This window comes from Dasypus novemcinctus, chromosome 26, assembly GCF_030445035.2.
Source record: "Dasypus novemcinctus isolate mDasNov1 chromosome 26, mDasNov1.1.hap2, whole genome shotgun sequence".
NCBI classification, from domain to species: Eukaryota; Metazoa; Chordata; class Mammalia; order Cingulata; family Dasypodidae; genus Dasypus; species Dasypus novemcinctus.
Genome location: NC_080698.1, coordinates 24305268 through 24330814, shown reverse-complemented (window position 1 = coordinate 24330814; position 25547 = coordinate 24305268). Strand labels below are relative to the sequence as shown.

General features: G+C 39.9%; 1 protein-coding gene across 1 annotated transcript in view; it reads right to left on the bottom strand.

The window, feature by feature from the left end:
- SYNPR (synaptoporin) overlaps positions 1 to 16685 on the bottom strand; it is a 347409-nt gene extending 330724 nt beyond the window's left edge. Inside the window, exons 1-2 of the mRNA XM_004482455.3 lie at positions 15884 to 16685; positions 15714 to 15779 (exon numbers count right to left, since the gene is read on the bottom strand). Coding sequence (XP_004482512.2) covers positions 15714 to 15779; positions 15884 to 15901 — 84 coding nt within the window. The 5' untranslated portion in view covers positions 15902 to 16685. The remainder of the gene's footprint in view (positions 1 to 15713; positions 15780 to 15883) is intronic.
- Between the last annotated feature and the right edge of the window lie 8862 nt (positions 16686 to 25547).

The window sequence follows — 25547 nt, the reverse complement described above, 5'->3', positions numbered from 1 at the left end:
CATTACAAAATTAAAGAAGTACAAATTCAGTCAAGGTTTCATTCCCACATATTAATTTGGAAAAACATTCAACTGGTAGCATCCACACCAATACCACCTCTTTGGAGGGTAATTTGGCAATTGTTTCAAATATCTTAAAAAGGTATAAACTTTTGAGTCAGCGATTCTGCTTCTAGAAACTTATCTAAGTAATTATAGTGGTGGAGTCACCATTATCTTTTAGGAGGAGTTCCTTACAGGTTTTTTTTTTTTAATACTGTAATATATATTTGAAAACTACCCAAATTAGAGGGAGAGGCAAATAATTTACAGAACAGATGTATAGTATAATAATATGCAGCCATTGAAATTACAGAGAAAGTTGGTTTTAGTGGCATGGAAATACATTCACAATTTATTACAAGTCACACAGGTGAAAAAATAGCTTATATTCTAAAAACCCATTTTTGCAAGAAAAAAGATTCATGCACATACAAATGTCTGAAAGTATATTTTACAAAATATCAATGCTAGTTACCTCTTGGTAAAAGGACATTGGGTAATTTTTACTAATTTTTGCTTATTTTATTGTCATTTTCTTACAATAAGCAGACATTACTTACACACAAAAATGGCACTAAATAGCGTGACCAAAAACCCCACACCCAAATACAAACATACTCGCTATGTTTGTCAGCATGGCCTGGAAAGAAAGGAGGTCGGAGAGACTGAGACCAGAGATTTTGGGTCAGACAGATGTGGTTTGAAATTCATACCCTTCTCACTTACCAGCTGTGTAACTTTGGGCAAACGCAGCTCCCAAGGGTCATGGTAAAGTTTGAATGACACCATGCATATAATGTAGGTAGCACCAACAAACTCTTACTAAATTAAAACAGGCAAACTCTTACTAAATTACAGCCACTATAGTAAACATGCGCGATTTATGGGCGTTTCGTCTTTTCTAAAATATAAAAGTACTTTAGTCTCCCTAGAAAACAGCTTCACAAATCTGTGGTCACCTCGCCAAATCCTACCGGCAGACCGGGACGTTGATCTAGGACTTGGCACTTCAGTCTAGCTATTCTCTCCTTGCCAACAAGACCTGCCTAAATATGCCCAAATTCATTTGGGGTATGTGGACTTGCTCTTTATGACCTTTAGGACAAAGAATGCATGTGTCTCTGCACTTGTGTGTGTGATTTTCAGAGAGAGAGAGAGAATAAGAAGAGGGAAGGAAGGAAGGAGAGATAGGAGAGAGAGAAAATAGAGGAAGAGAACATCTAGAGAAAAAAATCTTGTGTTTTCCAATTAATTTTTTGATACACTTAAAGTAAAAACTGTTGGGGGGGGACAAAAAGGAAATAAGTGTATAATAAATACTCTCTCTGTGCCATCACTCTTTGCAAATGTTTCATTTAAGGAAAACAATAGTTCTGTGTGCTAGTTATCATCCCCACTTTATAAATGTGAAAGACTGAGAGAGGCTAAGTAATATGCTCAAGATCACACAGCTTGTTGGTAGCAGTAGAGCTGACAGTCAAACGCAAACATTCTATTATCAAATGGTGGGAATATAGTGAATAATGCAAAATGTTTTACAAAGAGCAGCCAGTGATCTAAAAAAATATTTTAAATAGAAAAACTGCAATGTTAACATTTTGAATTTTCCTACTGTTGCTGGTAAACATAGCCTTTTCCTCAAAATAGGTAGAGTTCAATGTCACTAACAATTTCACAAGTATTCAGTTTTTTAAGTTAACGAACAAAGCACATGTCTTTCAAGTAAATTTCAAATAAATATCCTGGATGATTGTAGTGATTGCATAATAATCATTCTTCAACTTTATCTGCTTCATAAATAGTGAGACTGACAAAGTTCTTAAATAAACTCTAGTAGATATTATGAAACATGAAAATATATCTAGTTTCTTTTCCCAAACAACTGAAAATAGTCTTCAGCTACAGATGAATATTAAAGGTAGCACATCAGGTTTTGTATTTATAGGAAAGATTCCTCAGATAATTGAGATTCAGTTTTCTAGATTCAAGACCATCAACATTTAACTGAGCCTTCTGGTGGGAAATCCAGAAGGCTCCAGAATGTACTTTAGCTCATTTTATTCCACAACTCTGTGTTGAAGATAACATTATCTCCATTTTATGTTTTAAGAAACTGAGAGCCAGAGAGATAAAGGGATTTCTCCAAGGTTTCTCAATCATTAATTCATTTTTATCATTTGAACACATCTTTGATATAGATAAAATCACTGAGGAATTTGAGATTCAGTGAGGTTGATTTGTTCAAGAACATTTCCAAGGTCAGCAGTTAGCGCAAGTATGTATGACTCCACAGTCAACATGCTCTAAATTACAGTCCTAATCCCTACTCATCCAGTTTAACCTCTTTTCTAGTTTAAACATCTCCCAGGATCTACAATCTTCTTTCAGAGCATGGGTTTATGCCTAATAATTTCCTGATAAAATTCCTTATTCCAATCTAAGTCTCTACTTTCTCAATTCTTCTGGATTCCAATTTCAAGAAGAATTTGTGTGTGGGGGGGAAGGGGGAAAACCAACTGTCAAGTGCAAGCAAAACTATCAGGTGAAGTCAGGGCATGAAAGCACAGGCAGGCAGTCTCACAGTAGACCAGATGGTTGTATGAGTCCTTCCTGTTAAAACCACAGGGGATGTGTCTACTTATTTGGCACATTAATCCTTCAAAATTAAAAAAAAAAAATCAAAGAACAGCTACATACACATACTACACACACACACACACAGTGAGCAGACAAAATTTATTTGCTTCTCCTGCATCCATGATAGGACCTGTCTGTCTTAAGTAATTTACCAGGCATCTAAAAGGAATTTTAGTGTTTATAATCTTGTTAAATATCCAGATCCTTCCTGAACTCTACAGATCTATTTATAGGTATGTTTTCAAAAGCACGTTCCTAGACTTGCATTTCTTTACACATGGACCAGTGAATGAAAATTTTGTTAGAAAAGAGACATAGATCAGTAAAATTATCTCAAGGAATTGTAAGAGTATTAAGAGGATCCCTGAGAAGGATCTGACATCGCTACTGTTATGGGGGCATTTAAATTTTGCTTTGTGCTTCAGCAGCATGAAATAGTAGAAAGAGAACTGAATTAGGAATGAGAAGACATGATTTTAAGAAGAAATTATATATTGTCTCTGCAGTTTTCACTGGAGAAGCCATTTAACTCCAAGACCTATAAGGGTAAGGAGTAATCAATATTAACAAGAGGCATTGCAGAGAAATGATAAGTGCATGGAGTCTAGCATCTAATTGCCTGAGTTCAAATCATGGCTCTCTCACATACTAGCTATGTGACCTAAACCAAATAGTTTGACCTCACAGGCTACAATTTCCATACCTACAAAAAAACAGACTGTTTAGTCTTTCACAAGGTAATTGTGATATTAAATGAAACAATCTACGTATAGCTCTTAGTGAAAAGGTTGTCTCTAAGTATTAGTATTAATACTACTTGTATATACTTAAGATGATCTCGCAATGTCCTACCAAAAGAGGAGACAGAATTAAAAATAGAGAACTACAACAGTATTGAGCAAATCTCATTTTTCTACTGTGTTAGAAATTTTATGAATGCATGATTGTATTTGTGGATATCATCTTTAACAATTAAAAAACACAAAACATAATAAACCTAGTAATTTAGTTCTTCTAACATTAAAAATCAGAGCTGAATTAGCCTACCAATATATGAACAAGGGTGAAGTGCATTCAGTTTTTTTAGTCAGATGAGTTTGACTTTTTTTTGAAATAGTGTTTTTAATATCCCCAGAGATACTGAAATAATTTTTTTTCTAAAGGTAGTTTTCTATATATTTTTTAAAGATTTATTTATTTATTTCTCTCCTCTTCCCCCGCCCCCCAGTTGTCTGCTCTCTCTGTCCATTCACTGTGTGCTCTTCTGTGACCGCTTCTGTCCTTATTAGCAGCACTGGGAATCTGTGTTTCTTTTCATTGTGTCATCTTGTTGTGTCACCTCTTCGTGTGTGCGGCGCCATTCCTGGGCAGGCTGCACTTTCTTTCACGCTGGGCAGCTCTCCTTACGGGGCGCACTCCTTGCGTGTGGGGCTCCCCTACACGGGGGACACCCCTGCCTGGCTCGGCACTCCTTGCGCGCATCAGCACTGCGCATGGGCCAGCTCCGCACGGGTCAAGGAGGCCTGCGGTTTGAACAGCGGACCTCCCATGTGGTAGACGGATGCCCTAATCACTGGGCCAAGTCCAACGCCTATAGTTTTTTTTCAGAGAATTTTTTTTTTCAAAATAAATCAGATCTTAAATAAACATCCATACATTGGATAGCCACTTAAAAATATGACGTAGAAATATAAACAGGGAATTATGTTCAACAATACAGTTATTAAAACAAATATAATATATAGTAAAATTCAATTTTATAAATCTGCATAGAAAAAAATCTGAACTACCGTAAAATGGTTTTTTTCCCCACTCTAATCCATATTTTATTCCTCCATTCTGTGGGCCCTGGGATAGTGATGTTCACTCCATCTCTGTATCGAGAGGGGGCTTAGATTCCACATAGATGATGGATGCAACTCTCCTGCTTGCAGTTATAGGCACTCTCAGTTCCCTGGTGTGGTGACTGACTATCTTCACCTCCCTGTTAGCTGATCTGCACAAGTCCAATGAACCAGAGAGCAACTCTGCTGAGGCTCAGGGCCCAGCTGGCACATGAGTAGTCCAGAGATTCAAGTCTCCTGGGTATACATCAACGCTAGCACCAACCAAAAGTTCATTAAAAGTGACAGAAGAGGCATGTATAGAAAGGTCATATCTGAGTCCATCTCCATCACACTCAGGGACCCAAATTCCAAAGTAGGGCCCACTGACATGGTACTGAGCTCCAGAGCCATCTGCCATGACCAGATCCCTGTGGGTCTCTGTAGACCTCAAAGAGAACCAGTACCTGGGGTTGTATCCACTTTGGCAGTTCCTGGAGTGAGTTTGACTTTTTAAAAGCAATTTTACTGAAATATATTCACATACATGCAATCTATCTAAACTGTACATTCAGTGGCTTTTGGTATAATCGCAGAGTTCTGATTCATCACCGTAATCAATATTAGAGCACATATCACTCCAAAAAGAAAAGCCCCCTATCCCTCAGCAGTCACCTCTCATCCTTCTATTCCTCCCCTGCTATATCTATCTACTAATCCAATTCCATCTCTATGAATCTATTCATATTTAGAGTTAATATAAATTGAGTCAAATAATAAACATTCAGTTTTGAGGCAATATATTTTTATTCTCAAGTGGCCTGTCTTATTCGGCAAAATCCCACCATTCTTCAGGAAGAGACTTTTCTGCTGATGGGCAAAGAAGGTGCATGTGAGTAGAGTGCCATGCACTGCAGAGCCAATGCTGCACACCCTAAGCTAAAGTTATCAGTGAAAATCCATCAAATGATCACCAAATCAGAGAAAATTCCAGAAATTCTGATCCTAAAAGCTCAAAAGTACAATATTTTCTCTTTGAGACAATTACTAGTTTTTCCTTAATCAAAGAAGTGCTGGTGAAAAAATCATTTTTATTACACCAAATATGTTTACCTAGCATGGTACTGGCATGCCTGTGACTTTAAGGATTCTCCTTCCCACAGCTCCAGCTGAATTAGTAGAGTAGGGGGCATGTTTTGAATCTCAAGAACCTTTTACTTTAGGCCATAAGTGATAGGACTGGCAGTGGGCATTTGATCCATGGTCAGCCAGTCCCATAACTTGGCTATGGATACATAACAGGGTTGATAGTTGTGTCCACACTAAAACAATTCTTAGGTGAACCAACACATTCTTTCTTAGGATGTCAGAATAGAATCATGGAAGGAATAAGCCACATGGGAAGCAGAAGAGCATACAAAGAAGCAGGGAAAACAACGGTCAAGACAAAGTAACGGTGGCCTTCTTGCTAAGGCAGTTCTAAGCACTGCCTTGAACCCCAAGACATGTGGCCTGGATCTGTTTCGGTCCTTACACTTTTATTCCTGTAAGAGTTTACCTTCTTTATTGTGCTGTTGGCAACCCTACAAGAGTCCTCTTCTTTGACACTTGAGGTAGCCCATGTGAGTTTCTCTGCCAACAGCCAAGACTAATGAGTAACCAATTGTCTCTTAGGGAGTCCTTATAACACCTCTTCTCAATGGGGACCAGAAAGGGGAATTTACACCACATCTAATGCATTCTCTAGGATTCGTTTCATTCTTCATTCTCTTCCCTTCCACCCTTTTCCCCTCACTTCCAAATACTCACTAAGCACCTTTTGCCTGGCTGTTTGGGGGACTTGTGAACGCCTAGCGCTGGCCCTTACTAGATGCTAACTACTGTGTTAGATGCTAAAATGCCAATGAACAAGACAAGATCCCTGTCCTAATGGAGCTTTAAGTCTGGTCGAAGAGCTAGCATGTGAATAAGGCATTACGGGCTATGTTCTAGAGGCCACCAGGAGGCTGACCACATTGAGTGGGACCTCCCTATTCAGGGACATCCTCCCAGAAGAAATGGCATCTAAGCTGACACCTGAAGGGAGAAGAGGAATTAGCCAGTTAAACAGGGCTAGGGGAAAGGATGGACGGAGACTATTCTAAGCAGAGGAAGCAGCCTATGCAAAGGTCCATCTACCCAGGAAGAAACTACCCAAGGCCCCAAGAGCATCCAAGGAAATGTGAAACATGTAAAGAGTAAGAAAGTGGCTTTCAGTATGAGAGTTAGAAGGGGTAAAGATTCATTACATTATGCTGGAGAGAACCTTCTTTGTCATAGGTTCTAAAGAGGCCAAAGATAATGGGGCTGAGACTAGAGAGTGGGGAGTTACTGAGAAGGAGGATTCAGCCCCTTGAGGAGCTGAGGCATACTTACTGCATGCCTCACTCTACCCTCTTCTAGACAAGAGAAACACCTATGTTTCCTGAGTCACCTAGACCATCATCATGATCACAATTAGTTTTTTCTTTTGTAGGACACTGAGTAGTTTACAAGTGCTTTTACATATTTGGTCTCCCTTAAAATTTCCAACACTAGGAAAGGTAGGCAAGGGCTATTATCTTCAATTTTCAGGTGAAGAAACTGACATTCTCAAAGGAAAGCAAAGTTCATAGAATGGTGACAAATACTGGCAAGACCTAATACATGCCTGCAGAAGATGAAGACTTGAAGGAACATCATGGTTCTGTGTAAACATTCCTTAGAGACATTCTAGTACTATTTTTCTACTGACATATGATTCTCTTTGTACCCCATATACCTCAGTCACAGAGAGAGAGAGAGAGAGAGATGAATTCTCTGGGGGACAAAGAACCAAGGATGTTGCCTATCCTTGGCCATGAGTCCAGTGTTCTTTCTGTATCCCTAGCGGGGAGACTCCTAGGGGCCCCTGGGTGTTAGGATGAGGTAAATGCATGCTTGCAATTGACCCTCTGAGAACCATAACCTACACCCTGAAGAACTGTAACCCTTTCAAGAGTTAGCAATTGTCTCTAAATTGTGATTTGAGAAAGGCAGGAAAATTCTTTTCTCACTCAACAAAAAATCCTGAGGATCAAGAGTGTGCATTTCTTCCATTAGACTTTCTCCTTTAGGTTCAGCATTGCTCTCTCTAGGACGTTTATTGAAATACGAATACTCCAAGAAACAACTAGTTGGAGAGTCACTCATCTACGGTAAAAACAACCCTGGCAGTATGACAACCCTCCACAATAGGGGGTAGAGATAGAGGGCTGAAAAGAAGTTTGAGCAAGTACAAATATAGATTGTCTACTTCACCATTTCACCACAACTCTAACTTGAAAGAAGTTAGCCTTAATTTTCTAAATTATTCCTTGATGGGTTTTCACTTTGTCCTTTTTCATTACCACCCGAATCACCTGCTACGTCAACAAGATCCTTATCCTCACTTTTAAAATCATATCCTGAGCCCAGGTACTGTACAAGGTACTTTACACGGATTATCTCGTTTAAACATTACAGCAATCATATGACTAGGAACTGTCGTCAACTCCATTTTATGGATGAGAAAGTTGAAGTCTGGTGAGGTTGCTCAAGGTCACCAAAGTAGTAAAGGATAAAATCTGGATTCAATTCCATAAGAAATATTCCAGACACTTCTTTCCTCTTTTCTGTAATTTTGGAACCAAGCATCAGTTAGCTTAATAATCCCAGAAAAGCAGTAAGTGATGGCTCCATTAGCACACAGGGGAGTCGCTCTTTTCCAAGAAGTATATTTATTGATTCATACTCCAATTGCATATGATTTTTGTCACTAATTAAGAGGCTAGAAAGTTATAATTAAACCTGCATTAAGGGAGCTTTGAAATTCCATCAGACCCTCAACGGAAGATTGCTACTCATGATTTAAATAAATTTTATGTTAGAATTCCCTGGCTTGTTTATACTTAGGGGAAAAAAAGAGCTGTGTTTTTTAACAAAAAAGTGAAAAATCATAAAATGATATTAAATGAAATAACTGGCTTTACAATAAAACTCTTATTCTATATATTTTAAATGAAAAGATGCTGTTTTTTAATTGGAACCTCTCTACCTCGGTTAATTAATAACTAACAGAAAGCTGAATATTGGATGATAGCAGATGACTACTCAACTCATCTCTAAATACAAACATTCTTTGGCATTTTTCAGAAAAAGCCTCAACTATGTATTTATTAGATGAGATAAACACTGAAAAAAGGATAACACTGGCCTTTTAAAGTTTCTTTGAGGATAAGGGATAAGATATGACAGTGCCTACAATATTGGTGAAAGAAGAGTGTAGCATTTAAGAGAATGCAGGTTGAAGTGAGGCCATTCAAATCTTGTCTTTGCCACTTCCTACAGTTTTGTCCTAGATAAGTGAGTTAACATCTCTAACCCTTGTAGTGAGATGGGGATGTTAGAGCCATAGAGATTCAACACAATGTATGGAAAGCATTTTAATACAGTGCTTCATCTGAAAAGTGCTTGACAAAGGCAGCAATCGTTACTTCTCTCATTAGGAGTTGAAAATGGTAACTATTATTAATTGATACTATAGTGAAATGCTTTGTTATCAACAACATGGATGTCAAGTAAGCAGTATGATGTTTACTTGGGAAACAGCTCGGAATTTAGATTCAGGAATGAAGAGTATATAAATGCTAGAGTCTCCATTTAAATCAAGGAGACCTATATTCATGTTAGACACATTGCCATCTCTGGCTGGCTTCCTTTGGAAAGACAGAGAGGAAGAAAGGAAAGGCAGGTAGAAATGTGAAGTCCTGGGTTTATAGTAGAAATGGTAATAGCAAAACTGCGGGTGGATGTCAAAGAAACAGAATCAGAGGAGGCAGCAATTTGACAAAGCAGGTAATTCCCCAGGGGCAGGACCTAGACCTGCAGTTTTGTGTTAGAGGATTATGTAAGCCAAACAAATATCATCTTGGGTAGTTTAAGTCCTTTTTTGTTTTGTTTTTAGGAGATACCAGGGATCAAAGCCAGGACCTCATACATGGGAAGCAGGCGCTCAATAAATGAGGGCCATCTGCTCCCCAGTGAAAGTTGTTTTTTCGTTTGGCTTTGTTTTTAGGAGGTGCTGGGGATCAAACCCAGGACTTCATACATGAGAAGCAGGTGCTCATCCACTTGAGCAAAATCCACTCTCCAGTTTAAGTCCTTTGAGGCCCTTATGTCAGTACCAATCCTGATTCTGGTCCCCCACACTCCATTACTCATAAATATACACACAGTTATAAATCCAGAGCCTTGTACATATTGGAGAAAAGAAAGGATGTGGTAAAAAAAATTTTTTAAGAAAAAGAGGAAAAGCAAATCAAGGGCCCACTAGGAAAGTTCTGAAGTAGCAATATCAGAAGGAAACAATCAGAGCTCAATGGATTGGAGCACTGTAGCAACTTAGTATTACAGAGTCTGAGAAATGTGGTAAACTCAATATTTTTCACCATTTCCAAATGATGATTTAAGAGATTGGCTGGCCATATATTATCAGGGAATAAATGGAACCAATCACGAGAGTCAGTGCTATGCCCTGAATATCTGTTTTGACCCAAAAGATACTAAAAAGTACCCTGACCCCATTTAAGGAGAGCTTAAGAATTTGGGAGTTTTGCCTGGAAGTCCTTGAAATTGGCTAGAGATTTCCCCTTAAAGCTTGACTTTTACTTTTATGAGACTTAGACTTTAAATCTACTGTGCCCATGAGTCCTTCTGGAGGCAAGAACTCATAAATAAAGTACATTTCCCCCCTTAAAGCTGTAATATTCAAAAGTGGAAGATACCTTTAGAGGTAATATCGTTTTGTGTGGTCAGTCCATAGGAAATAACTTAAAATATGAGTTACTTTTAGGAATTCCTCATGTCTACAATGGTGAGTGAGTGACATGCCTGTGGTTCCTTACGCATACCGTGACTTTGCTTCACCCTCTCCCCTACTCTCCCCATCACACCTCAAATTATACTCTTCTAAAAAAGCAATTTTAACATCTCAGTGGCATATCTATACTTTACTCTGTGCTTATACAAATACACATACACACACATGCAGAGATATTTTTCTTTTTATACAAAATAGTATTATACTCTATATTTTACTTAGAAAACTGAAAAAATTTCCATATGCTGATTAAAAGAATGAAAATCAATATTTGCCACATAATAATTTTCTTAAATAACATTCCATGTATTTGTACTTCAGGCCAATGCATATTAATTTAACTTATTCTTTTTCGTTGCAGTATAGTATTTCCTAATAGGTATGAATCACACTTTAACAATTTTTCTACTAATGGACATGTTTCCAGTTCTTTCCTCTACAAATGAGGTTACAATAAACATCTGTGAACATGTATCTAAGCATACACTTTTCTTTCTATAGCATAAATACTGAAAAAAAGGATTGTAGCTTAAAACCCTTACCCAGACCAACTTCAAAGCCGTTCTCTATTACTTTGGAAAACTTCCCTGAAAATGTTAGAAATCAGGATATTTTTAGGACTCTGTCACTCTCAATTTAAAATTTCTGCTGATCACTACTGTTTACCAAGCACTATGATAGGCACTAGGGGGGAACACAGAGATAAATAGGACAGATGTTTTGCCATCTAAGGAATCACACTCTTAAAGGAGATATAGACATAACATACAGCCAAGTACTCCAGTCATTTTTTTTAATAGGCCCGACTATCTCATGCCATTCATACAGCTTCTTATATACCTGAATATTGTACACTTCTGAAGCCAGTATACTTTTACCCAAAACACGTGCATGTCATCCTACTACCTCTGCATAGAATGACCAAAAGCAGTATTTATCACTATCCAAAAAACTCAGCATGCTTTATTCCATGATTATTCTAATGTTGAAAGTATAGATAAATTTAGAATAAGTTAAAGCAGAGAACCCCAAATACCAGAATCATGGCACCTTTAGCCACAGAAATGAATTATATCCCATGGAATTATGGAAGAACTCAGAATTCAGATATAATTCAACAGTGAACCATGATCACATGCAATTTAAGAAAGGGAGTTAAAGAGCAGTTGAGGTCAAGAAAGTATCTTTTGGTTTCAAAGCACATTCTAGAATATATGGTATATCAATTTTTATTCTTAGCTTTAAGCAGTCAAATTCTTAATTTTAAGTGGAGACATAGATGATAGCCAGAATCAATGAATATCCATCAAAAACAGACTCAGTAAGACTTCACAGAAGCCTTCAAGTTCCTTTATGACCTGAAACTTGTCTAGAGAAAGTTAGGAAAAGGAAACAAAAGTGGGGCAGTCAATAAAATTACTACTCACATAAGTCTTTAATCCCTTTAGGTCTCATTTTCATCATCTATAAAAGGAAACTTCTGGGCTCAGTTGAACTGTGCATTGGAAAATAGACTAGGAGTGTCCCTATGAAACACAATTTTTAAATTCTACATTTGCTAGCCTTGTGATCTGGAACTTCTCTCTGGGGCTCCATTTTTCTCATCTGAAGGATGGGGTTGACCAGTTCCACATTACAGGATAACTGAAAGGGTTGCTGTCGAGGGGCCTTAAAAAGTCTTATACAAGGTTGCTGCTTAGTATGCTTGTTGAGTTTGAATCTAGCATTTCCCTTCAGCTCTAAAACTGTTTTGTAAAACACGTTTCTTTATATCACAGTCTCATGTGATTTCATTTCTATATAAACTTTCATGTTTAAAGACATGATCTTAGAAGATCAAACTCGCAATTTAGCTTGAAGGGCCGGTATTGAAAGTAATACAAATCAGGGACTTAGCCATTCCCTCATTGTCACATCACAAACCCCTGCCCCAAAAGATCTGCCAGTGGACGTTACCATATAACTTATTCTTCATCTCTTTCCTCCTTGAAACTACTACCTGTACTTACTGAAATTTTCTGAAAATTTTACAAATTCAGCTGTTCTATGGCAAAGTGTAGAAAAATATATTAAAAAATCAAAGTAAAATGCCTCTGTCTTAGTTCTTTATTATATATAAAAAAGATAACAATGGCTATTATCTGAGGCCATTAACCAGAAAATCTAGACTAAAAATATCACTTTCAAATATCTAACCAAAGAATCCTTTTGGTAAACCTACCATGGGAAGTTCTCCCTCTCACCTGGAGGTTTGTAAGCTCTGTAGGGCAAGGACCAGGTCACTTTGGATCACCATAGTATACACAGAATACAGTTCAGTGCCTGGAAGATACTATGTGTTGACGAATGCTTTTTGAATGAATGAGATTTCTATCTCATTGTGTGTAGGTATATATGTCCAAAGAATTTCTAAGACTAAAAAGGGGAAACCTGGATAATATCATAAGGACAATATTCCCTCATTATATACTGTATGCTAGTAACAATCAGTGGATGCTTATTCAATTCTTCATTTGAGTTATACCGATGCAGCTATATTTAAAAATTATATAAAATGAGTTGAACTTTAACACTTGAGGAATGGTTGTACCCAAAGCATGACAAAGACCAATTGACTTCAGTATAGGAATCCCTCAGTTTTGAAGCATTAAAAATTGGTTAGTGATTATGTTAAAGACAGAAATTTGTTCAGTACATATAACATTCATGAGTAGATAGATGTGCTAGGAATTTTTCTAGGTGCTACAGACAAAATGATAAAAATATAATTTCCTGTCTCAAGAACTGAGTGGTACAAACACTGTACAAGTGTAACCTGTATAAATATAGATTCCCATGTGGTCCAATATCAGCATCCCAGCATGGAATTACATGATAAGAAACAGCCCAACAACAAAAATGACAGAAAGGAATTCAAATATTTCTCTAGTTTTCATGAAAATTTCTAAAGGTAAAAAATGTATTGTTAACATACCACAAAACTTCTTTAAAATCCCTTTTTAAAAAATCCTCACTTTCACTCTGTCAATCTCTGCTACAGAGAACAATACCTGGGAGTGGCTCCCCAACCCATTATATGCATATAAAATATATTCTCTTTCCTTTTCTCCACTAGTTCAAACTTTCTAAACAATTAGCCTTCTTCTATCTCCCTGCTTCATTGCTCTTTTTAATGTAGATAATCTAATTTGTTTTTCTGGCTTAAGTTATTTTTGTCCATTATTCAGGTTTTATTCCACAAATGAGAATCTGATAACTGATTTACAAGTAAAAACTCTTTCTTCTTTAGAGGCTTAGAAAAAAGGGAGGAAAGATTAGAAATATTTAAAAAATAATCTTTCCTTTTATTCCCCACCCCAACACACACACTGAGAAAAAAGCACCTATAATGCCATGTGATAAATACTATTCTCATAGAATGAATAAAATGACATGGAATCCCAAATAATTGGGTGAATAAAGTTTGGGTAGAGGAAAGGAGAAGGAGTAAATATGAGAGAAGTCTGCATTGAGTAATATTTAAACTGAGGTTAAAAAACAAACTTCTGTTTTTCTAGATTTGGAGTATGAGGGCAATCTGTACAGCATACAATAGTAAAGGCATTAAGGTAAAAAAGCACTTTTGAGTTTTGGGGAGACCTGGCAGAATTTAGTTTGGTGGTTCTCCAAATTGAACGTGCATAAGAATTAGCCAAGGATCGTGTTTAAAACACAGATTGATGGGCACCCACCTTCCCAATATTTTGATATGGTAGTCTTGTTTGGTGTCCATACTTAAATGGGTTCCGGCTGACCACACTTTGAAATATATCCATAGAGGCTGTGTGGCAAGTGTGGCAAGAAATAATGCTAGCAACAGGACTGAAGAGAACATATACTAATATTTCAGGTGAGCAATAATGGGAATCAATAAGAGATTATGTCACACGATGATGTCAGATCTTTGAACTTTGCTTTTAGAGAGTATGGTTGGGCAATGGCGATATTATTTTGATTTAAAAAACCCACCCTTTGACAGAAAATACTTCTTGAATGATGGCATGAATGAATGTGGGCAGAATTCTGAGAAAACCAAATGAAAATTTCCTGGGAGTACATCTTGCTCTGTTTAATTTGGCTGCAAGGAAAACAATTTCAGAACAGGCAACCCAGAACCATTAGTTCAAGTCTTCCAAACACCACCTTGTTGTGTATCAAATCAATATATTGATGCATTTTTACCCAGGCCTATAAACGAGGGAAATGTGATTATCCTGTAGATCATCCACGTAAACATAAGCCACAGTTGTATAGCAAAAGACAGTTACAAGCCCTTGGAGCTGAGAGCTGGAAGCTCAGAACACGCTCTTACGTAATTTCTCAGCTAGTCAGTGTTAGGGTCAGTGATTAATGCTACATGACGGGCTTCAAACTTTCTGTTCAGATAGGTTCGCTAGCCCTTCAGAGCTCCTAGCAAGAGGGATCGTGTGACCTGCAGATTTCACTCTGAATAACCATCATCCAAGCCAACAACCCTGACATCGCTCTGCTGACCCGCTTGAAGTAACCATTTCGTGCCTCATTCCTCTGCCCAGAGACAAGTTAGCATAGGCCTGTCAGGGCGGTTTTTAAAAAGGGACAAAACAGAACAATATAGATGCCTAAATCTTAGTCGCTGAAGAAAGCGACAGAAGGAAGGCTGGTGGGTTCTTCTAGGGATGTTTAGAAGAGTCATGGAGGAGTGGTCAGAGAAGAGAAACTACAACAGCGATGTTTTCTCTATCCCAAACATCTCTAAAAATCTTCCCAGCGTGTCCCAGCAGAGTAGTTGACTCCAGCACTTCCAGCGTGCCCGTCCCGGCGAGGAGCTGTCCCAGTGCTACCTACGCCCGGAGCGTGGCCCGGCGCTTCCCGCTCCCGCGCTCAGCCCTGGGTACCAGCTCTCACCCTCTCCGCCCCGCGAAGGCGCAGGTGAGGGGGCCCCAGCCTGGCTACCGATCCTCCATCTGCTCCCCTCCCCACCCCCCGAGGACGCTCCTTTCAACGGCCCCTGCGCATTCGCAGCGGCGAGGTGAGATAACACCTCGTCTACGCGCCTGCAAAAATTCGTCCACACTCCCGCCTCCACGCGGGATCCCCGATCCTTTCCCCGCCACCTTGACCCGGCATCTCGGCTCCGGGAGTGGGGCGGATGGAAGTGAGGGGTTGGATCCCCGGCTCTGAGCTCAGCTGAACAGCCAGCACCCCACCCGACCTCTCCCCACCCGGGCGTTCGTCGCCTCGGGCCCCCTCCCCTCACACCCAGGGCTACTCACCAATTCCAGGGCTCGCAGGAAGGCAAGGGGCTCCTTCAGTGCCCGAAAGGAGCCCGCTGAGGCCAGCTTCGGACAAACAAGAGAGAGAAAGAAAAAGCGTGAGGAAGGGGCTGGGGGCGCACGTCCGAAGCCGCCGAGCCCCTCAGCCGCCTCCTCCGGTTCGGTCCTACCTGACTCACAGGGTCCATAGCGCCTTCTCGCTCGGTCTTTTCACCCTCGCGTTCCCTTTAAATGCAGTTCGATTGCCCCCCGTCGCCGTCCTCAGGTCCAGACTCCCCTTCAGGAACAGCCCCGAGGAGGGAGGCCGCGGAGCTGGAAGGCGAGGGCGCGCGGCCTGGGAGAGCAGCCGCCCGGCGCTAGCGCCGCCACGCTCGGCTCTGCGCCCCGGGAGCCCAGCGCGCCGGCGAGGCGAGCGGAGCCAGCCGGGGGCGGGGAGGGAAGAATTGGGGTAGGGGAGAGGCGAGCGGGGAGCGGAGAAAGCCAGGCCGCCAGGGGAAGGCTGCAATTGGCCGGGCGCGAGCTCCGGAGGGAAGGGCGAGGGGTGGGCGAGGCAGAGCAGGCAGCCGGTGGGGCAGGCTCGGCCGCGCGCGCCCCGGGGCGCTCGGGCTCCGGGGGAACTTCGGGGCTGAGGGCTGGGGCAGAGCGGACTAGCCCCTTCCCTGAAGAAGGGGGTTCCAGATAAGGAAGAGGGCCCCGCACCGTACATGCGGCAGGTGCGTGAGTTCTGTTGACTTCTGAACACCGCAGGAGTATTTGTCGACTTGCTGGGTCCTCGAACCTTTGTGGAACGTCCTCCACGTGGCCAGGCAGTGCCAGGTGCTGGGGATACGTTAAAGAACAGGATAAGCACAGCGCTTTCTCCCAGGGGGCAAACGGGGGTGGGGTGGACAGGGGTAACAGCGGGTGAGCGCAGGTGTGCCCCACAGCAGGGACATCCAACTTAGCCTGGAGAGGATGAGGACGGAGAGTAACGGTTCTGGAGGGGAAAGGGAGAGACAAATTAATCTTGAATCTGGGGCTATGTGCCAGGCAGAGCATCCTCACTGCCACTGTGTACTGTCAGGTGCAAGTTATGATGTCTATTTTAAAAGTAGAAAACAGATCTAGTGAGGCTGAATTCGCCAAGGTAAAACAGCTGGCGAGGAGCTAAACAGGGATTACAATTCAGACACCTATAAAGCGCATGCTCTTTCTACTGAGATCATCTAAGATCAGAGCTCCCCAAATTAAATCAGGACTCTAATTTAAGCCTCATAAAATTAAATTAGGGTTCATAAATAGAGCACCGACTCCCCCTCCCCACCTGCAGACTCTTACTTAGTTACTCAGACTCTTACTGAACCATGGTTCATAATTTTTCCTCTCCTAGTCTGCTAACCTTGGAGTAAATGATAATAATAACAGCAACAAAACAAGTGAGTTCTTTCTATGAGTCAGAAACTGTGCTAAGTGCTTTACAAACATCATTTCACTAAACCCTAACAAGACCCCCAGAGGATGGTAATATTATTATTCCCATTTTAGAGATGAAGAAAATGAGGCTTTTGGAAGAGAGGTGTCCTGTTCAAGGTTGCACGGCTAGCAGATAATGAAGCCAGAATTGGATTTAAAAAGGAGTCCGAAAAAAAAATCAGCGTCTTCAGCCACTACACCATGTAGTTGATGTGTTGCCTTCTCACTCCCTTTGGACTGAATTCCGTGCATGAAGTGGTCTCCCAGCAACACAGCTAGTCCATCTGTTTACTACAAAGGTTTGCCAAAAAGGTTTGGAGTTTGTGTGTGGGGTGTGTGTGTGTGTGTGTGTGTATAATATTTAGGAGTAGGGGAGAAGGGTGGAAAGAGCAGTGTGCAATGTGGATGGGGGGTGGGGTGGCGGGGGCAGGAGGCAGATCAAAATTGGATAAGAAATAGAGCTTCCAGTGTAGGATGTCCCTGCCCATGGACTTTGTTAGAGAACAACTAGAAATTTAGTGAGTAGGAAATCCGAGGGGCCAGTTGCACCATCTGCAGACAGCCAGTTTTGCTCCTACTGCTCTTTCTATATGTACAGAGAGTCAAAAACAATTAGAACAATTTAAAAAATATGCCACTATTTAACTACAAGGGGAGGGGGAGAGAACGAACATTATCAAGCACTTCATGTATGCCCTGAAAGTGAGCTTATGATCTTATGGCTGACGTTACTTAACCTCTTCAAGCCCTCAGTTTTTTATCTGTAAAATGGTGCCAATAATAGCTACCTTAGCTGGTTGTTTTGAGGACTCAATGAAATTTTGTAGCTGAAATATCTAGGACAGAGCCTGGGCACATTAGAGTCTCTCAACATGGATTAGGTGCATTTCTCAACTCTTAAATTTCTGTAGAAGTCAAGACAAAGGCTCCGAGGTCCCCCTCAGGGGTGTGGTGGATTGTATCACCATCCCATCACTCTACAGTACCTGCCCTCCCTTTGCCTTCTTGCCCTTTTGAACTCAGGAGTTGCCGTGCAACTTGGTTTGATCAATTAAATGTGGCTAGATTTAATATGTATGTTTCGGGGCAGAAGTTTTATGAACCAGCACATGATTTGCCATCTCCCTTGTTTACTTCTACCATGAAAAACGCAAGACTCTGTGTAGAGGCTGCTCTGTCAACCCGAGTCTTGGCATGAGGATGGTATGGAGCAGTGCTACAACCACACTGTGGTGGCCTTGGTGCTGAGCAAGAAATGCACTTTGGGTTATAAGCTACTGAGATTTGGGGTTATTTTGTTAGATCAAAACAAAAACCTAATCTGACTGATACAAGAGTTTGCTTCTCTAGTAAGTGGTGGAACCAAGATTCTACCCTGAGACTATATGACCTCAGTGTCCTTGCTTCCTTGCTCTTTTTATCAGAGTCAACTAGATTATGGGTTACAACATCTTCTGCATATTTTAATAATGATGATAATGATGATAATTAATATCTGTTGAGTTCCTGCTCTATGCCAGGGACTGTGCTAAGTACTTTACATATATCATTTCAACATCTCCTATTCTATGGATAGTGTATCCAGGCTTAGAACAGCTAAATAAATTGCCCAAGGTCATTTAAACATTTGTATGTCTTTAGGCAGAGAAATGATTTATTTAAAATATTGTTCATTTGCATATCATTTGAGCTGAGAACTCAGCACAGATGAAGGGTAATTCCTGAACCTGTTTCCTTAGGTTCCTCCTCACATCTAACATTCCTTCTTCCTAATATCATGGCATTTTTCCCCAGTTCTCCAAACACCATGTGAAGGAAGCCAGAATTGTGGCAAATGGCAATGCAATAGTTTAGACAACAATTGCACATTGTCAGAGGATGCTTTTCATGTTCCAGAAATGTGTGCGCTTCCAACAGCTGCATCACCAAAATAACCCAGAGTTCCATATCACATTTTTGCATTGTTAAGTATTTTGTAGACTTGAAAATAACTCTGGGTTCCCTGAAGAACTAAGTTGGGAAGGGTAGGAGAGGGTGTAGACACTGTCAGAAGATCACTATCAGTGGCTGAAGGTAATCCCTTCTCTTCTATACTTAGATGACAAAAGATCATTTCCATGTTACCATAAAAATCTGTCTCAAGGGCTTATAGCTCCTGTTGACTTCCTTGGGGCATAAATGATCCATTTTAAAGGCCTTCGTTGATTATGTGACTCAAAAAACTTCTGAATTTTCTTTTGCATTGGGCCAGGGGCTCATAGCTATGTAGATTTCTTCTGGCATGCCAAGATAGCTCATTCATTTACTCTACTGGTGCTCAATAGAGGGTGATTTGACCCTTTACCTTTCCCACCCCCTCACTGCCACTGCCATCCCAGAGACTTTGGGAACGTCTGTAGACATTTTTGATTGTCACGAATAGAAGGGATCTGCTCCTAGAGTCTGATGGGTAAAGGACAGTTTTGCCATCCAATATCCTGTGATGCAGAAAAATAGTCTAACCCACAGCAAAGAATTGTCTGGAAAATGTCAGTAGTGCTAATGTTGAGAAATCCTGAACAAGAATGGAGTCCCCAGTATGTGCTAGCACCTGCTTAGGTACTAGTGATGGGCTGTAAGCAGATTGGCAAGATTCATGTCTTCAGAGTATACATTGTAGTGTGAAATACTTTAAGCCTAATTTCTTGCAGTTCAATACTTTCTGAAATAAAACAAATAAAAATCGAGTTTCAAAAAAACCGAACATTTTGAACCTCAGAGAAGTAAACTTGAATCAAAATGACAAACCCAAGTACTAAGGCTGCAATAAAAAGGGTTGCATTATTCATTGTTCTCAATGAAATAGACACCTGGTTTCTGCCTTCCCTTGTCTCTTGTGGTAAAGAGGAAGAAGTACTTTAAAAATTTATCCATAGCAACCTAACCGAGGAGGAAACACTGCCCATATGTTTTGAAATCTAAAATACTGGAAATAAGTAATGAGTGGGAGTCAGTCAAAATATTATATGTGTAACTCACTGCTCATGCTGCTCTCCTGAACCTTCCAAATCTCAAGTGAGTGAGTATAAAAGGCCAATAACGTGTAATTGTTTTTGTGTTTGCTTTGCATAGGAGAGGTGATAGTATGGGAATATTTTCAAGAACTCTAATTTTACAACAATACAGCATGATCTCTCAACCCAAAGATCAATAAAGCTATTATAACTTTCTCATGTTTTGTCTTGGGAGGCCGCAATAAAATGTGTGTTTGTGTGTGCATTTGGTTTAAAACTTCATCACAAAATAAAATTCCATAGGCTTCCCATGGGAATTCCTCAGATTCATATAGGATCATTCTTAATTAACAATCATGGCGAATGTGGATGCTCATCACAAAATGCTAATTCTAATGCACTAACTCTAGTTCTATCTTTGTTTTAAACCAAAGACATCTGCCTAAATATGGCCAGGCTTGTATGCATGCAAACGGGAAGACCAAAAATAATGTCAAAGGGTTCACCATTGACCCCAGAGAAGAACAATAATAATAATAATCATAATAATAACTCTTGCAATGCATTAAGTATTAAATAGATGCTGCATAGAATGCTAAGTGTCTCTGTAGGCATGATTTGTTTAATTCTCCATCAAGTTTTTTTTTTAAGATTTCTTTATTTACTGCCCACCCCCCCCCTTCCCCTTCTCCCACCCTGCTGTTTTTGCTGTCTGTGTTGTCTTTTCTTCTCATTTTCTCTCCTCTAGGATTCACCAGGATTTGATTCTGGAGACCTTTGATGGTGAGAGAGGTTCCCTGTCACTTGCGCCACCTCCTGGTTTCTGCTGCACTTTACCTTGACTTTCCCCTTTTCTCTCTTTTGATGTGTCGTAATTGTGCTGTGTGACTCACTTGTACAGGAACTGGTCCGCCTTGTGGGCACCGGCTTGCCATGTGTGCACACTTTCTCTTCTTTTTCACCAGGAGGCCCCAGGGACCGAACCTGGGTCCTCCCATATGGCAGGCAGAAGCCCTATCACTTGAGCCACATCTGCCTCCTCCATCAAGTTTTTAAGTATGTGCTTCATCCCATTGTGCAGAGGAAAAGAACATAGGCTCAAAGAAATAAAAAATCTTGGATAAGGTAATATTTGGTTTTTCTTTTGTTTTGGGTTTAAAACAACCCGTTTGTTATCCCCACAGATCCTGAGGCTCTGCTGGGGAATTCTTTTGCTCTTTGTGGTAAGAACTGAGGTCACTCAGAGGTATTCTGCTGGTGAATGAGTGTGACTGGAAGGTCCTCGACAGCTTCACTCTGGTGACTGGATTGGAGTGACTAAGAGACCAAGATGGCAGATGGGATGCCTACATGTGTGGGCTCCTCTGCATGGCTTGGCTTCCTCCTAGCATGGCCCCCTTAGTATGGATAAAGTTTTTTTTTTTAGTGGACAACAATCTTTATTATCGTTTTTCCATCTACTCACCTCCTGTCGGTCCCCTCTTCCCTCCCCCCCACCCATTCCCTCATCTCTTTGCTTGTTGTCTGCTCATTGTCTACTCGTCTGTTTGTTTTTTCTTTAGGAGGCACCAGGAACTGAATCCAGGACCTCGCATGGGGGAGGCGGGCACTCAACCGCTTGAGTAACATCTGTTCCTCCAAATAAAGTTTTATGGGTAGTAAATAGCAGAGTCAAAATTTTCCTCCCACTCTCATAACTTTCTAAGGAAAAGATAACACAGCTTCAATTGCAAATTTGAAAATGTCACAGGCTTTAGGCAAAATATTTTTCCTGCTGAAATATAAACAAAATTTCACTAGAGAAATGAAGTAAAGATGGGTGCCATTTTCTAGCACTATTAAAACTGCTGCTGCTATTATTCCTAAACATACTAGAACGCAATTGGAAGAAGCCCTCCCCTTCCCAAAGGCTCAGTCATTTGAATTACTTTTGTCTTTCATTATTAGCTGTATTTTCCAAAATGCTCATTATTTTTGATGTTCTCCTTGGATCACTCCCATGTTTTCATAGACTCATGGAGCAGAACAGCTTTGAGTTAATAGCACCCCACCCACTCTGATTTTTGAGTGAGATAAATGAGACCCCAAAATTGGAGATATCTTGCCTAAAGTCTTCCCTGGGAAGGGGTCTAGCAGACTAGGTGGTGGCTCAAGCGCTGGCATCAGATTGCCTGAGTTCATGTCCTGGTTCTGTCACGTCCTAGTTGTGTGACCTTGGGCTAGTCACTTAAACTCTGGTCACCCAGTTTCCTTATCTGTGAAATGGAGATTTTTTTTTAAAAAGATTTATTTGTTTATTTCTCTCCCCATCCCCCCCTGCCCCCTTGTCTGCTCTCTGTGTCTGTTCGCTGTGTGTTCTTCTTTGTCTGCTTCTGTTGTCATCAGTGGCACAGGAATCTGTGTTTCTGTTTGTTGCGTCATCTTGTTGCGTCAGCTCTCCGTGTGTGCAGCACCATTCCTGGGCAGGCTGCACTTTCTCTCGCGCTGGGCGGCTCTCCCTACAGGGAGCACCCCCTGCGCATGGGACTCCCCTACACGGGGGACACCCCTGCATGGCACAGCACTCCTTGCGCGCATCAGCACTGCACATGGGCCAGCTCCACACAGGTCAAGGAGGCCCAGGGTTTGAACCACGGACCTCCCATGTGGTAGATGGACGCCCTAACCACTGGGCCAAGTCTGCTTCCCTGGAGATATTAACTGTACCACCCCCAGCACTTTGTAAGGAGGAATAAATGAGTTAATACAAGTAAGGTACACAGAAGAGTATCTGGCACCAGATAAGCTATTCTAGATATGTACTAAAAGGCCAAGAACTATGACTTACACAAACACTAAGGAGATGGTCTGTCTTAGCACTCAAAGTGGTTATCACACAGTCTATATTCAAAATAAACACATTTTAAAATAAATTATTTCCTTCTATTTCCCTTACCACTTCTTTCCAAAATTCTCATTTCTTTTCCCCTCAATTCTTCTTCTCCCTTCTTCCTGTCCCCCTGCCTACTTTGTCTTGAGTATTTTCCTGAGAGTTTAGAAAGAATATTATGAGACTTCAGGGTCATTCAAAACATCCTTTTGGAGACTTCCAGATGCACATACATTTCCTAAGATAATACAGTACAAAATGTAATAGACCTTATTTTTCCGATATTTATAAGTAGTGCTTTGGCAGTGATTTTTTAATTTTCTTAAAGATAGTTTTACTTGACAACATTTACAATCTCTAACAATTTTATTCTTGTGTCAAAGCAGAAATATTTATGGATGAAAAACTTATGGATGATCAAGGTGGGAACAATGAGATGCACTCTACCATATCTTTAATGACAGTATGTAATTCAAATTTCACTGTACGCTTTTCACTTTATCAAATTCTCCAGATGGTCTTTAGACCTTGGGCTTCAGTATGACAGAATGACTTTTGCGTCTGCTCTGAATGAAGTCAAGCAAAAACCTGATCGTGTTCACCAATTATAAGTACTTATTACTTATTAGTTCCTAATCACAATCTTTAAGTTAAAAAAAAGTCTCAAATTAATTCAAATATAGGACACTAAAAAGTGGCTCCCTTGGTACTCCATTGTCATATTCTCTGTCTGCCTAAGTGCTTGCACACAGCTTGATGATTGTGTGAGGATGCTGCTAGATCCATGCGCATAGAGATAGCACAAGTCCAATGCCTAAAATTAGGTTTTAACTAAATTATATTGCATTGCACTCTTACACCTGCTTGGCAAATAATACCCAGAAGAAAGGTACAATTACATAGATTCTTTGCCAGAAATAGGAGACAAGTTAAATAAAAAAGAGAAAGAGAAAGAAGTAAAGGAGGGAGGGGTGGAAGAAAGAAAAATCCTTTCCCTAGAGCATGGTCAGCAGATATCATCATCTAAAATATTTCTTACCTTAATTTTATAAAACATTACATACTAATGAGGTGACGGAAAAATGATTATAAAATGTTAATCACTACTTAGTTCTCTTATTTCCCTAGCCAGGGACCCATTATGCTCAAAGGTATAAATGGAACATATTGATGAAATTTTTCATCTAGGATGAATATTGGATTAATTTTTTCCTTAGCCTGACTCATAAATTCACCAAGAGGAAAAGGTGATTTTCTTCTGCATGATTTTTTATCTTCATATAAAGATTAAAAGGTAATGGTTTTTGGTTTAGTGAGTGTATGTGTTTGTGTTTGTGGGGAGAAAATATAAGCACATTAACACTTTATGGTATCCTTTCTGCTGTACTTATTTTTTTAAATATTTATAATAATACATATAAAATTTCAAATAATACTGAACTGTTTAAAGTAAAAGTCCTTTTTCCCTGTCTCCTCCTTCCATTGCCTAGAGGTAACCAATTTCCTATGTAGAGATAAGTGTGTGTATATGTAGACACACACATAGGTGCATATAAACACACATATATACGTTAAACAAATATATCAAATATATTCAAAATAGCATGCTATTTTTATAGATATAAGATAATACTATACATATTTTTATGCAACCAGCTTTTAAAACTTTACATTATATCATGGTCATTTTTCCCTGTCATTACATGCAAATTTCCCTCGTTATTTTCAATTGTGGCACTGTATTTCATCATTATTTAGATGGGCCATAATACTTAACCAAACCTGTGTTGTCATACTTTGAGATTGTACCTATTTTCATGTCGCAGTGAACATCCTTGTAAATATAGATATGTCTACACTCATGCAAGATTTTGTAGGTAATTTCCTAGAAGTGGAATTATTTCATTGGGTCAAAGAATACATTTTGATAGATAGCCTTTGGCTACCTTTATTCTCATCAAATTTCATAAACAATTTCTGGATGCAAAAAGTGCTCTCATGGCTTTGGGGCTTTGAATTGGTAAATGTTCATGATGTGTGAAAAAACATGATACACTCTGTGTGATCTTAACCACACAAAAATGTATATTCAGTTGTGTGTATACACACAGAGACACTAGACAGATATGTCAAACTGTAAACTGCTTGTGATTCTGGATGTCTTTTATGTTCTTTGTTTCTTGTGTTTTTCAGTTTTCTATATTGCACAATTAACTTAAAAGTTTGAAAATATAAATGTTATTTTAAAAATGGAAAGTGCCAATATTCAATGTCATGTTTCTCCATGGGAGACAGTTCCTTTTTTTGGTATATACATTCTTTAAGGAATGATATTTGTAACAGAAACTGCTACTAGTCTATTTGTATTCATTCTTCTCTTTCCTTAATAATAAAATCCTGAGTTTTATCCAGACATGTAGCTTCTCAGATAAATACTACAATGTCTAATCTCCATTGCAGTTAGGTTTCACCACGTAACGATAATAGATTCTGATCTGTGGGAAGTGTCTTCTGTGCTAT